A 15,505-nucleotide genomic window follows, 5' to 3' on the forward strand; every position below is an offset into this window, starting at 1 on the left:
GTCATAATCAAAACTACTGAAATGATTATGAAGTGCTGTGTACTGTTTAATCTTGACCAATAGGAGGGAAAGCAAAAGACACAGTAGTAGCAACTATGTTCATTTTACTTAAATCAAGATTTCAAAAGGCTAGTCGCCAGTAATGTGAAATAATTTACTGTGGGATCCTGATTCAAATTCTGTGTGATGGGGAAAAATTAAGCAAGCTGACTTCATCGTAAGTAATGAGAAAAATCAGCTCCCTCTCTTAGTATTTACTCTGAGTTTTGTTTTGTTTTGTTTTGTTTTTTAATGGAAACAGATGAGAGACTAATGTGAAATATGAAAGAAACACATACAAAAGTCTGTGAAGTATTTGTATTCAAATTAGCTTTACAGAGAAAATAACTGAAGAATTTTAATACGCATATCTCTGTGTTAGAAAAAGCAAGGCAATTTAAGCATATGTTCACAAAGTGTGGCATTCTGTGCAGGGTGCTGTTAACATATCTGTGTATTTCTCTGAGACCCAAGGTAACTGCATTATGCCACTTACATGTGCAGCAGTAACTACTACCATACTTTTAGAATTGAACTCTTTTATTCCAATTTTAAAGTAATTTTAATAAAAATTGTGTTTTTGGGGAGAGCTATTAAATCAGTCTTTTTAAGAGAAACAAACAAGCAAAAAACACTGAGCTGTTGCTTTGTAATGTAGGTTTTCTTTCCTTTTCAGATTGAGCTAATATAGATAGGGATGGATGTAATTCATATAACATTTTTTTCCATTTTCTTTCCAGCACCATGTGGAGGACAGTACACAGGATCAGAGGGGGTTGTTCTATCACCAAGTTATCCTCATAATTATACTGCTGGACAGACTTGCCATTATTCAATAACAGTACCTAAAGAATTTGGTAAGAATATGTTCTACTGACTTACCAATCATGAATAATTGTTCTAGAATTCAGACGTCCTTTATGTGAAGTAGTGACTCTAGATTTGAAATAAATTGCAAATTTGCTATCAAAAAAATAAAGGGTTCTCAACAAAGAAATTGATTCTAGAATTTTCACATTAATTTCTCCCTTGGGTGATCAATAGACTTCAACAAAGCAGGCAGTGTCCACAAATACATTTGCACAGGAGATACTTCCAATAACTATTGTTAAATAGTAATAATAATAATAATGTATTTTAGTGTTCTATCAGGAAGGAAAAAAAAAAAACACTTCACGTGTCATATAAAAGTTGTTTAGTAGTGTTTTAGAGATGGGAGTAACAATATCTTTGCAATTCATGTTACAGAAATGTTTAAAAACAGATTTCTTTATTTTAGTTTTGATTTTTCTTCAAGAGAAAGTGAAATTTGATAGAATTGTCTCATTCCATTCAGTGGGTTGTGAAGAAAGTGAATCTTTGTAATCTCCTGAATAGGGCACTCCCTGCTCAGCAGCAATCTCCAGAGCAATGGCTACTAATTAAAATGAGTAAAAGGTTAAGAGAAAAAAGAGGAAGAGAGTAAAAGAAAGAATGAGAGACAGAGAAAAGAGATCCATATTGAGGAGTTCCAGCCTTGGCCCGCTGGAATCAGAGAAGGGATGAGTGAGGGTGCAAGAGCTTGTCCCAGTGTCAAGGTTTCAAACCAGCAAAATGCAGGCAGCAAAAAAAATCATCCAAAATTCTCTCAGGCATTCTTTTTTGCCTGCTGGGTTTGCAGGTGCACTGATGCAATGTTGTAAACAAGTGAGTTCACAATAGCAAGTTTATCAAAAATAAGTTTGTCACAAAAATTTTCTCATGGGAAAGTAGACCTGTTTTTGGACAAAGACAAACCTTTGATTTGTTGTCATGGCAATGGCCTTGAAGTGCTGAAGATCCACCAATCATATTGCTGAAAGTCAGAAAGTGTTTTTTGTTGGTCTTTTACAGGGTTGTAATTCTTTTTCCTTCTTAGAATTGTATAGGATGTGAGAAAACAGCCAGTAGAAGTGAAAGATGCTGGAACATACAAAAAGGATCAGTCAAGCCATTTAGCATTATTAGATTCTTGGGACAATGATTACAAGGAAATGTTATTAGAACTTTACTTAGTGACAAATTTATCTGATTACAGACTTGATTGTACAATGCTCTTGACTAAAATTCTTGATAGCATGTTCTAAGTAAAGGAGGACACTTCGTTCCAGAAGTGTATAGTAAAAGAACAAATGGTAGTAGTCAAGAGCTGAGTACATCAAATTCCACCTGGACATAAAGAAAACATTATTCACCATGGCCGCGATTGAAGTACAGGTAGCTTGGATAAGATTAGGATTCTCAAGTTGTGTCAGTTTTCAAAACTTTATCAGAAAAAGGCTTCAACAATTCTAATCTAACTTCTACGTTAGCCCTGCTTTTAAAAATTAGGAGGTTGGAATACATGTTTCAGGAAAAAAAAAAAAATTAAACTTAACAAAAAGTTAGAAAATACTGTCTGATACAAGCTGTACATAAAATGATACGTAAGTGCTGCATCAAAGTTCTGTGATATTTTTTAGAGTGAATCTGGAATAGAAGTAACTTTAAAGCTGGTTCCTCCTTTATCAAGAAAATATGGATAGCTGCTGTGATGAAATAATATTCTTACTAGTACTAGTTTCATTTTACTGGTTAATTACTTCATGTTTGTATTGCTGACTGATACTTGAATTCATTTGATATTCATTAATATTTACAACCATTTGATATTTACAAATAAGAAATCTTGTATAATTATTTATTTTTTAATACACTTTAAATTGGTTACAGTTGAGGGTCAAATTGAGTGTAGCAATATGCCAAGAACAGTAATGCATTGATGTTTTTATTATTTGGTCAGTTTTCATGTTGGTTGTAATAAATGTTTGTTGTATTAATGAAAACATACAAAAAGTAGCCAATTCAATGTTTAAATCATTTTCCGCATACTAAAGCTGGTTAAGCAACTAATCATGTGTGACAGTAGATGCTCACAAATAATTGCTAAGGTTGTTAATGGAATTTTAGTTGAAAATAAAATCCTTTTCCAATATTTTACTTTCTTATTTTATAGGTACTTACGCAATAAGGAATAAGACTTTCTTTTGACTGGAAAGTGTGCTTTTTGGGGAGAGTGTTTTAGTTTTGTTTTTATTTAAAAAATAAGGAAATACTGAAGAGCATATCAAAATCATACCACTGAAGTTTTAAAGCAACATTTTATAATGATAAATTAAGCTTCTCACCTTGCCTGAAACTTGGAAAAAATTAATGGAGGAATCCGCTGATAACTAAGCAGTTATTATAAGCAGATATTACAAACAGTAATATCCAATTACATTTGGGTTTAAAAATAGATTATCTTCTCTTTTGTTCTTTTTCTTTCTCATTGTCTTCTTCCTTTTCCTTTTTTTTTTTTAAATTATAGTTGTGTTTGGACAATTTGCCTATTTCCAAACAGCTTTGAATGATGTGGCAGAATTATTTGACGGCGATAACTCTCAAGCTAGACTTCTTAGTTCACTGTCTGGATCCCATTCAGGTAGGAAATAATGAAAATATGTTTCTTGTAGAGTTTTGTCTGGAAGAAAGAATTCATGAGAACATTTTGAATTTTATTTGGGAATATAATAATAAAGTCAGTAGAAGGGAATCTCAAGGGAAATGGATGAGGTGTCTAAAACTTTGGAACATGACATTCTTCTGAAACATATGTTTTAGGCAAGAACTGATTACTTGGATGATTGGAGGAATAATTGAAAGGAATTCTCTATCTTTTTGTAAGAGGGTAGATTCTGTGGTATAATTATCTTCTCTGCCTCTAAACATCTACGTTTTCCAAATGTCTAATTTAAACACAAATTGCTTGTATTCATAAAATGCAGTTATCTGGATTCAAACATGCACTTAGACTAAACAAGACCACCTGTTGTGTTCAGATAAAAATAGCAAAATTTTGACCTTTGGAAATGATAGTTAAACTCATACAGATTTCAGCATGGCCAAAATTTCTGTCTCTGCATATTTAATGATTACAAGGATTTCAAGAGAATAATATAAAAAATATTTCTGCAGAGCGTTTTTTTTTGTTGTTTGTTTGTTTGTTTGTTTTGTTTCATTTTGTTTTGTCATACAGACCTAGTATTTAGGAGAGTTTCTTCTATGTTTCTTGTATTCTTAAAATGTAATTTAAAAATTTTTCATTGCCTCTTGGCATTCTCTGTGAGTAATTGGGGAAATTCTCCATTTTAAAGGAATATATAGTTAAAGGAACATATCTATTCTATTTATAGGAAACATTTTATTATTTGAAAAAGTCAGCTCATCCTTTTCATGTAGTGAATCTTGTTATTTGACTCGTAAGAGGAGTTAATGTATTTATTTTCAAATTTGTGTAACCGGTGGCAATATTTCAATAGCAAAATGCATTTATTTTTAATTTTTAAATTTTAAAGAACTCATCTGTGCACCCAATTTTACTGCATTATATATATTTTTAAAAAGTCAAAATTAATGTATATATCCACAGAAGACATTTGAAAATAATTGAAGGGAGTTTAAACTTGTGATTTGTACTTATTCATCATGATGTGATTTGCTTCAGGATTGGATTTTGTTAACTGAAATCAGTAGAGCTGCAATAATATAAGCTAAGTGAAGGAATTGTCAATGTTATTTAGACAACTATCTGAATTATTGTTCATTTCAGTAGAACTTCTTAAAATTGGTGTTGATATAATCCAACACAAATAAAAACATTTGTCATTTGAAATAGCAACTTTACAGTGTAAAAGTACTTCAATTATTTATGTAGTGTTTCATTAGTAAGCATTTATTATGACTACAGGTGTATAGAGAAGGAGAGAAAGAATATTAAACATCTTTATTAGTTATCAATTCAGTATATGAAATTTGAAATGTTTTTATAAATACTATACTGTAATGTAATATGTGCCCATATTTTTTATCGAAGCAACTATACAAAGAGTCATAAATTCATTTTCTCTGTTGTTAGTTTTAATTTTTAAATTACAAACATTACATAAGGATCTGTTGTTACAGCTTTAAAATCCTTTTCACTATTTAATGTGTTTTGGAAAATGAAGTAAGCTGTCAGTCACAGAAAAATTTGACCAAAATTTTTTCTAATGATTTTAGCTCCTAATGGTAGTGACAGACTCTAAAAAAATAATTTGGAGATCTACTTCCAAGAATTGCAATAAATGTCAGAAAGTTTGTTACTGAATGACCAAGTCTTTCTAATCTGATCAATTTTTAACTCTTCAATATTAAATTTCATTTTATGCATTCTGACTTACATTTTCTTTAAAGGAAAAGGAAAATATAAACTGTATTTTAACAGAATATTTGTTTACATAGTAAAGAGTTACAGTTTGTTTCTATTTTGCCTGTTTAATTTATTTTGTTTCCCTTTATAGGAGAGACATTGCCTTTGGCAACATCTAATCAAATTCTTTTGCGATTCAGTGCTAAGAGTGGGGCATCAGCAAGGGGGTTCCATTTTGTTTACCAAGGTAATGCATGTCGTCTTTTGGTGGAAGATACTGGTACAAGTCTTTCAAAATGTATAATTCTGAGAACTTCTTAGATCTTAATTATTTATTTGAATAAAAGTGTAGTCTTAACCTTTTTCCAGACATCGGAAACTTCTTCTGAACCAGTGAGAATAGACTGGCTTCATAATGGCAGTCACCCCTGATTAATCCTCTCTGTTATCATGGATTTGAGTATGGTCCAGACTTTCTCAGGATTCCGTAGTCTGTTGTTCCCTTAACTGCTGACTGTCATGTCAGACTACGTAGTACATGGTATGAACTCTGAAGACAAGGCAAAAAAGGCATTTAATACTTAAATCTTTTCTGTATCATTTATCACTAAGCTGTTCAACTCTCTATCCTTAAGTATCAAGTTACCCATATTAGCATGCCTGACCTGCTGACCTATAGACATTTTCTTTAATGTCCCTTGCTAGCTTTTGCTCCCTCTGGGCTTAGATTTTCCTTTTTTTCTTCCCCCCTACTCCCTCCCCCAAGTATCTGAGAAATGCTGTAATTAAACTGATTATTGAACTTATATAGGTTATAGCATGGCCAAAATTTCTGTCTCTGCTTATTTAATGACTATGTTTATTTCAAGGGGATAATATAAAAATATTTCTGCACAGCTGTATGCATTTTTTTTTTTTTTGGTCACACAGATCTAGTATATAGGAGAGTTTCAGTGTAATTTTAAGATTTTCATTGCTTCTTGATATTCTCTGAGATTAATTGAGGAAATTCTCCCTTTTATAGTTAAAAGAACATAAGTATTACTGTTTTATTGCCAGTCCTTGCTTCCATTTTTGGTGTGCTCATTTTTTTGTGTTTAAATAGTTTGGAAAGTTCCATTGTTTTTTTGAACTAATTCCCATTCTTCCCTCTCAGTGGAATCACTTGTTCCTAGCCTCTCTTATCTCTCTAAAACTATGACCACTATTTTGAGGAAAGTTCACATACTCAATTATTGAATATGCAAAAGTCTGCTCACTTAAATTACAATCTTCTACTAATTTCTCACCTTCATCTTGTGTGGTCCTTACAACCTACAATATATCCATCTATACAGCCATCTATATCCACGTATATAAACAGCTTACCTTCATTTGTGAGTGGCTAGTCAGGTTGTAGTTACTTATTTGTCTACTAGAAGTACCTACTAAATCTAGTCAGTATTTGACTTGACTAAAATTAGTAGGGACAAGACCATATAACTTTTTTCATCAAAACATAATGACATATTATATTTATATACATCTTCCAACAGTATTTTGTTAGATGTAAGTAACTAGATTGCTGTGCTCTTGATGGGGCACATATTTTGTCTATGTTAAGAACAAGAAATGAAATTGAAAACATGCCGCTGAGTAGCGTATGAAATGAGCACTGGAAATGTAAGCTAGAAATATTAATTGCATTTTAGAGTTTAATAAATACTTGAAAATACAACCAGTGAATTAGCTGCACAATATCAATTTTTCCATCAATTTCTGATTTTATAGTCAGATTTTATTATAATAGACACTGAAAATAGGTCCTGCGGTTAGGATGAAAAGATATGCGGTTACCAAAGACTAAATAAAACAAAAAGTTAACTAAAAACAGAATGTAAATTGTATGCATTTGTACTTGATTTTTGTCCCAGCAAACAGCTGTCCCGCCCCACTGTAATTTTAGTTACAGTGTTAAAAATGGTTCATTTTGTAGCGAAAACAAGAGAAAATATAATATTTTGGTTTTGTTCTATGCTGACAGGGCACAGATCGCTAAGCAAAGTTTCAGAGCTTACGCTGTTATGAGAAGCTTTGTTACATTCACGTAAACAATTATCCCGTAGAAGTACTATCCATTTCAGTTTTCTCATGACATGAATAAAAATAAAATGTATTGAAGTACTTATGAAAATCTGAGCTCTGGGTAGGTACATATAGCATAATTTTGTTGAAACAGTACAATTGTGCTTCAACATATTTTGTCACTTCTAGTTTGAGTTAATTTGTTTGAAATTACATGTATATTGCTGTAGAACAATAAGTTTCCTGTTGAGCATAATGGTATGCCTCATTTCAGTCACTTATTTGGACTACACTTATTTTTAATAACTCGAAGAAATAGATTTTAATGAAAGACATAACAAAATAAATATTCTCTTCAGTGTCAGAAAATAAGTCATGTAAAGCCGCTCTATCTCAAGAAAGTCATGAGTTATTTGAATATCCATGTTTTGTACATTTTGAATGATAGCTTAGCTTTATTTAATGCACACAAATATATATTGCTCAATGAGTTAATGATATTTTATAAGATAACGATTTAGTGATGTTTAATAAAATCTCATTCCAAGGGTTGTTTTCTCTTCTTTCGAAGTATATGATCACATTTCCACTACTGCCTGATTCCTAGCATTTTAAATACTCCAAATAATGACATCCACTCTCACACTGGACAGAGTAATCAGGTCTGCAAAGTCAGTCACTTTATTTATCACCCTCTGTTTCAGGTTGACCTTCTTCCTTTTTCACATTTCCACTGGGCTGATTTCAATTTTGTTTCATAGTAGTACGAAACATTTACTAAAAGATGGAGGATAATTATTGTAGAAAAAAAGAATGTCTGATGATGGAGCTTGAAAAGTCTGTGTTGCCAGTGCTATAGGCAAAAGATAGAAGGAAGGCTGGATATATCTTGAACTATTTCACATTCTGTTTTGAGCTAGCAACAGATGAGATTTAATTCAGATTTAATTGCTTTTGCAATGCTACTTTCTCAAAAAATTCTTTTTAGTTGTATATCTCATCGGCTCATGCAGTTCTTTTTCTCAGAGGACCACATTTCCTGGTATATCATAAAACAGGTAAAGAGTGTCAGTAATATCAGACTGAATACCCATTCTTTCATAATATTAGGGTCATGTATGTGGAAATGTGATACTAAGAACAATCCATTTAAGAAGAATGGATTATTTTGGGGGAGGCACAAGGAAGTGGGTGCCTTATATTATACTTGTTTTTCTGTTGCAATGTAATTTGAGAAACAGTAGTAATATTTTTATATATTTTATGCTGCAGAAATAATGAGTTATTTCCCTAAAAAGCAAGGTAATGAACTTTCTACCTATGCCATCACTAATGATTTTTTTTAAAATCCTTATTTTTTTTACTTGCTCCAATATACAGTTATGTGAACTAGTTTATGAGGTCAATAGAGATATTAAAGAAAGCTAGTAAGAAAACTTGTGTACTAGAATAATGAAGAACAATGGAAGAAAGATGAAGGGGAACAAGAATAAAATAGAGATATAACTAACAATTAAATTGACCTCATCTGTGACAATAATAAAATACTTACCTACATACGCAGTGCTGCGTGTAATTGAGGAACAGAGTTATGACTGTTGGAGTTCCCTGAGGGATTGCCACAAAGTATTTTGTTCTGGTTTACAGTGTGTTTTAAGGATATCTGAAACTTTATTGCATTTTGCCATAGATTTCTTATATCTTTATTATTTATTACTTATTATCTATAATTATATATATATATAAAATTAAATCAAAACTCAATTCTAGGAAGTTATGTCTGGCTTACATTACATTTCACTGTTGTCAGTGAAAAGTACTCCAGGAATGATGATGAGATAGAGTCAGGACAGGTCATTATAGCCCTTTAAGGATGACAGGTAAGGGGGAGACAAATGTCATGCTGAAATTTTACTTAGCAGACCTTTGTGGAAGGAGGTCATGAACTATTACGTGATGCTCAGATACAACTTCCTCTGAAACTAGCGTAAATAACTATGCCAAACTTCCACCACTCAGAGTAGCACATCATACCTAAGCACACAGATATTTAAGACAGTAACAACATCTTAAGGCTGGAGATGCTGCTGGAGAGGTTGCTAGGAAGTAGGCACTGCATGCTGTATGAGCTGCACCTCTAAAGGTACTGTAGCCTGTCTCACAATGGGCTGAGAATATTTCTGAGGATCTGTTGTCCTGTGGAAAAACTTACTGTGCAGCGGAATAATGTTTCTGACAAAGTATGGCCGATGGGTGACCCATGCTAAGAAGAAAGTGACAGGAACACCTGAACTGTTCTCACAAGTGAGAATATAAGCAAAGTGAAGCAAAGGAAAAGCAAGAAAAGAAAACAGCACGTGACTTCAACATCCTGTACTGCTTTTCACCTCAGAGGAGAAATTAGGATGACTGTAAGGAAGGAGGATGGTAGGCATTTGACTGAAGTTGAACCTGTTGTTCAACCTAATTGTGTGGTAAATGTAACATTTGTACGTTACGTTTATATGAAACATATATTTCATCACCTAGTCAACTGTGGAGTCATTATATACTTAAAAAAAAGAAAAAAGAGTTTTAATAAAATTGTGCTTGCCCAGTAGACCATCTGATAAAGAAAATGAAAGAACTAAAAAGAGCAGGCTGGGTCAGTTGAATTGATCTGCCAGGCTGTATTTGGTCTCCAGGTCATGATCAGGAAAAAGAACAGTGATGTAAAAATCCTTAAGCTACAGTTTCATCTTTATTTTTCACAAGTGCATAACAGCTCCTTGCCATGCTTAGAACTATAGAACTTAGAACTGTATGCACAACCAAGTTTCTTGATACTCAATTTTCAAGATACTTGGGTCCTGTTGAAACATCAATCACAAAATCCCATTGATTTAAATAGTCAGAATATTAAAATTAACTGAATGGAAAAGTGGTTGAAGTACTTAGACATTTTCCAGACTTGAAAAATGTATTTGCTTTAGTTCTGCAGTAGCCTATTGTGTAGTTATCATTCCAGCAGCTTCCACCTCTGCCCATTTTTTTCAGTCTTGAATAAATCTCATAACTTAGGCGTTCAAGACTAAAATCTTCTGCAGTCCTCTAGTCTATTGATTTAGAAAAAAATAAAAATAAAAATACCGTATCTGTATGATCTTGCCTATTGCATATTAATAAAGAGAACTTGTGTTGTACTGTTGTACTGTTATTATTACTAAGACCAATTATATTGAAATGATCTTTTAAAAAGCTTTTATCTGCACTTACTAGTACTTGTGTAAACTGAACTGTTTTTCTCAATGGAAATGTGAAAAACTGATACAAAATCATTTTAGATAAACACAAGAACTGCCAATGTTCTACTGAAATGTTACATATTTCATGCTAGATTTAAGATAGGATTGATTTCAGTTGATGTTCTATGTTCAAGTTGAAATTAAATGTTAATTTTCAGAGAAGATACCAGTACTTGAAATTATTACACTTCAATAATTGTTATTCTGATTAGAACAATTGACAGCTCAAGAAAAAAAAGACAATATGAAAATAAGTACATGTAAGTTCCACATATTTTGTCTGTTACTTAGTGGCCAGGGTAGCTGAAAAGATACTGTATGGATGTTAATGAATAGAAAGGAATATTGTTCTTCAGTTAAAGGCCAGCAAAAATAGATACATTTAAGTATGTAAAATAAAATGATTCTCTTTATGCTATTTTTAAAATAGGCTAGTAAGTCGGAAAAACCGTGTTTGAGAATGCCAGGAATGAAGTCTAAGCCCTATTTAAAACTTTTTATACACATTATTATCTAGATGCAGTAAGCATCTAGTAAGGTGAGGGGTCTTGAGCACAAGCCTTATAAGCGGCTGAGGAAGCTGGGATTGTTCAGTCTGGAGAAAAGGAGGCTCAAGGGAGATCTTATTGCTCTCTGCAACTATATGAAAGGAGGCTGTTGTGAAGCAAAGGTTTGCCTCTTTTCCCACATGACTAGCAATAGGGCTAGAGGAAATGTTGTGCCAGGAGAGATGCAGGTTGGATGTTAGGAAAAATTTCTTCTACAAAAGAGACGTCAGGTGCTGGAATGGGCTTCTCAGGGAGGTGGTTGAATCATCATCCCTGAAGGTGTTCGAGAAACATTTACATGTTGTACTAGAGGATATAGTTTAGAGGGGGAATGTAAGTGGTATTGTTGGGATTGTTGGACTAGATGATCTTGAGGATCTTTTCCAACCTTCGTGATGATTCCCTGAAATTAATTCTTGGCAATACTAAACTGATCAAACAAAGCTTCTGAAGATGTCACTCACTCAGAGTACATGTTTGTGTTCTTATTAATGAGATTATTTTTATGTACATTAGTTTTATCAAAGTCTAGATATGATATTGCACATAATTCTACTTTTTCTGTAAATACTTTTTTTTTTTTTTTAATTGTAGCAGCTATTGGGTAGAAGTAGAAAAAAGTAGAAAAAAATACAAACTTGTACACAGTGCCAAGAGTCAAGAAATACAAAAAAATGCTTGCTGTAAGGAAATAGTTATAAATAAGGAAGCTAAAGGGGAAATAAATAAATAAATAACCTGCATGACTTTCTAATTAATTTTATTATTTTGCTCTTTAAATGTTGTTTACAAGTTTTAACTGTTCAAGCATCACTGACATTTGTGAATTCTCAGGAATTATTTGTAAAAGTAATTACTATAAGGTTTGTCATCGGAATGTTGTCCAATATGACAAATCAAATAATGATTTAATATTGCATAGTTTTCATACCTGATATAGTGTAATATTTCTCCGGGCTTCTAATGAGAAGCCAAAGTTTCTACATTTAATAAATAAATTAGGTGATAGGTATCAGTGTCCTGTAAGTGAAGAAGGCAAATGAAATATCCATTGATATACTGGAGGTTTTAATTTCTACATCTCTTGCCTTCTGAGCTGACATGGTGCTCACATGTGATGAAGTGCTCTCATCATGTGGCTGTCATAGCCCAAGTTTATAGAATCATAGAGCAATTTAAGTTGGAGGGTACCTTAAAGATCATCTAGTTCCAACTCCCTCTATAGGCTGCCCAGGGCCCAAAACCCTGAACACCTGCAGGGATGGGGCATCCACAACCTCTCTGGGATACATGTTCCAGCATCACACCAGCCTCCAAATAAAAAATTTCTTCCTAATACTAAACCTAAATACCTTCTCTTGTCCAATCACTATCAGACCATGTAAAAAGTCAATCCACCTCATGTTAGTGAGCTCCCTTCAAGTACCAGAAGGCTGCAGTGAGGTCTCCGCAGGCTTCTCTTTTCCAACCTAAATAAACCCAAATTTGACTAACAGGCATGAAAACATTAGGCCAGGTTTGATATGACATTGAGAAAGCAAACAAAAGGAACAAATAGAACTTCACTACTTCCAACAAGAAACAATATGCATATTTAATAATTTCTTTGTGTTTTAGATGATGATTGTCATTTGACTTCATGGCATTTTTCTTTCTCTTTTGATGCAGCTGTTCCACGCACAAGTGATACACAGTGTAGCTCAGTTCCAGAGCCTAGGTATGGAAGGAGAATTGGCTCTGAGTTTTCAGCAGGCTCTGTTGTTCGTTTTGAATGTAGTCCTGGCTATCTGCTCCAAGGCTCAAAAGCTATCCGATGCCATTCTGTACCTAATGCATTAGCTCAGTGGAATGACACAGTACCAAGCTGTGTAGGTAAGTAATTACATTTAAACTCATCTGTTTTGTCATGTATGTCTCTGAATTAGAATTCAGGAAGTATATCAGAAAATAGAATTTAACAGACGTTCACTCTCCTTTGATTAATATCAGTCATGCCCAATTTAAAAGGGCAGTTTTCCATATCAAAAAGTAATTGAGAACCAGCTGGCTGGTAGGCAGTATAGTGTTTCATATAATGACTTATATTATATGAACAAGTGAGATGCATATTTTCTTGAACATTCATTATTTTCATGACTCATCCACAGCTTGAAATACAGGACAGATTTTAATTCTCCGAAAGTGTCTTAACCTTTTTTATTATTCAGTATTTGTTTTATGTTTCTATCACACATAGAATGTTTATATCTTTTTTTTTTTTTCAAGTGAAACATAATATACAATGAAAAATGACAGCTCTGTTAAGTTTAGCTAATTTTCTAGTTTATTAACAGGCCTCCAATGGGATATTTGACACTTTGTTGTCCTTGTAAATGTTGAAAGATTTTCTTCACCCTCCATTGGATTTGTATCCAAAGCTCAATATCCATAGGAATCTACCATTCAATTAATTGGAGTGTTCTAAAAATAAATGTAGGCATCCTGTTTTCTGTATATTCTGTTTTTGCTTAGCTTAATTCTGTTTTCTTGAACTATAAAGAGGCAATTCTGTATATGCTAAAAATATACATAATATACCACACCATTTTACCAGCTAGGTACAACATTAAAACCATCCTAAGCTGTAGGTAGGTTCACAGGATTTCTGTGAATCAATATGGGGTTTAATGTTAAGATTTAACAGTTATTTGTTGTTATCTGCTGGTAAGACATGAGTAGGTTGAGCTGCTAGGTTTTTCTAAGCTTTTTCAAAGTGAAGTTCACTTTGGAATGGCTCATTCGTACAAGATGTATCTGAGTACTGCATATTGTTAGTGATTTAGATAACATTACTTTCTGAATTCAACTCGTTATTTAATGTTTATTAATTAATAATAAAAATGAGGATTATGATAACATATTAATACAATTGTTACTACTTTTCTCTGAAATAGCTAAGGTTTTGTAATAATTCATAATAATGCTTTCTTTCAGTGCCATGTAGTGGGAATTTTACTGAACGGAGAGGTACTATTCTATCACCCGGTTACCCTGAACCTTATGGTAACAGCTTGAACTGTGTGTGGAAAATCATAGTGACTGAGGGATCAGGTATTCAGGCAAGTCTATGTTCTGTCAAGCATGGAATATTTAGTTATTTGTATTTCAGTTTAATAAATAAATGTTTATTTCTTTATAAGTGTAAGAAAACAGTTACCAGATGCATCATTTTGGGGTTGTTTTAAATATTTGTGCTCTGTTTTTCTCATTGTTCTTTGCTTAGCTTTATTCTTTACAGACGGTATGAGAAGTAGTTAACAAGCGGTTTTTTGTTTCAACTGTGCAAAATATTGAATACAAACTCTTAGATGTGATATGCGAATGCCAACTCTTTCTATCTGCTAGAATATTAGTAAAGCACTTAAAAGATCTTCATTATCTTCTCATTTGCACTTTGAGTAATTATTTAAAATCATACAACATATGTGCAAAATCCTCCTTAGTCACCTAGTGTCATATTCACATTTTCTAAAAGTTAAGTCAACTTGAAAAGTAACAGCTAGTTTTGTTTACTTTTTATTATTACTGTTATTGTTAGGAACTCTTTAGTTATATTCTCTTTATTTCATTTGGCTGTTTCTAGAACATTTAAAAATACAAAAGACTTGTTTGCTTAAAAAGTTTTGTGGTGGCATTTTGCAGATCCAAGTCATCAGCTTTGCCACTGAACATAACTGGGACTCTCTTGAAATATATGATGGTGGAGATATGACAGCACCACGTCTTGGGAGTTTTTCAGGTAAGGATGTGCTCTGATCTGAACATATAGACTGTAGGTGCGTGTGAGGCCATCATTGGTTCTCCTGTATACCCAAGAAGCCTGTTCACACATGTACACATTTGTATGGCATGCATTATGATATTATGAAACTCACTGTAAGGAGGAGTGCTGTTCAGGTGTTGTAAATTTGTATTAATCTTGAAAGAGAGATTTTCAGAAACAAATATGCTAAATTGTTTAGCTTTCATTAGTGGGATTTAGTTGACAACAATTTTGAAAAAATGTGTTTTGTTTAATACATATCTCCTATTCAAGGAATTTCCTTAGATAACTTTGAATTAGCTTATTCATTTTAGCTGTCCTTTCTGAAGAAAAAAATGAAGCATTCACAATTTATCCAAACTCACTGGACTAAAAACAAAAACAAACAAACAAAAAACAACAAAACAAATCAATGTGATTGGACATAGTAAACCATGTCATTTCTCGTTGCACAAGTACATTAGACACATATGATTTTATTCCATTTTTATATGACAGTTTTTATAGAAAGAGTATGTTCTATAAACCAAGCCAATCCAAG

The 15,505-nt window shown here is 32.8% G+C and overlaps 1 protein-coding gene across 1 annotated transcript in view; it reads left to right on the plus strand.

Annotated features, from left to right (window-relative positions):
• The window catches only part of LOC104909957 (CUB and sushi domain-containing protein 1), a 66,167-nt gene that overhangs the window by 14,562 nt on the left and 36,100 nt on the right, over positions 1 to 15,505 (plus strand). The window contains exons 5-10 of the mRNA XM_019613635.2: positions 780 to 896; positions 3,407 to 3,520; positions 5,418 to 5,513; positions 12,831 to 13,034; positions 14,136 to 14,260; positions 14,844 to 14,940. Of these exons, the coding sequence (XP_019469180.2) occupies positions 780 to 896; positions 3,407 to 3,520; positions 5,418 to 5,513; positions 12,831 to 13,034; positions 14,136 to 14,260; positions 14,844 to 14,940 (753 nt within the window). The remainder of the gene's footprint in view (positions 1 to 779; positions 897 to 3,406; positions 3,521 to 5,417; positions 5,514 to 12,830; positions 13,035 to 14,135; positions 14,261 to 14,843; positions 14,941 to 15,505) is intronic.

Source organism: Meleagris gallopavo, chromosome 2 (genome assembly GCF_000146605.3).
Source record: "Meleagris gallopavo isolate NT-WF06-2002-E0010 breed Aviagen turkey brand Nicholas breeding stock chromosome 2, Turkey_5.1, whole genome shotgun sequence".
Lineage (NCBI taxonomy): Eukaryota > Metazoa > Chordata > Aves > Galliformes > Phasianidae > Meleagris > Meleagris gallopavo.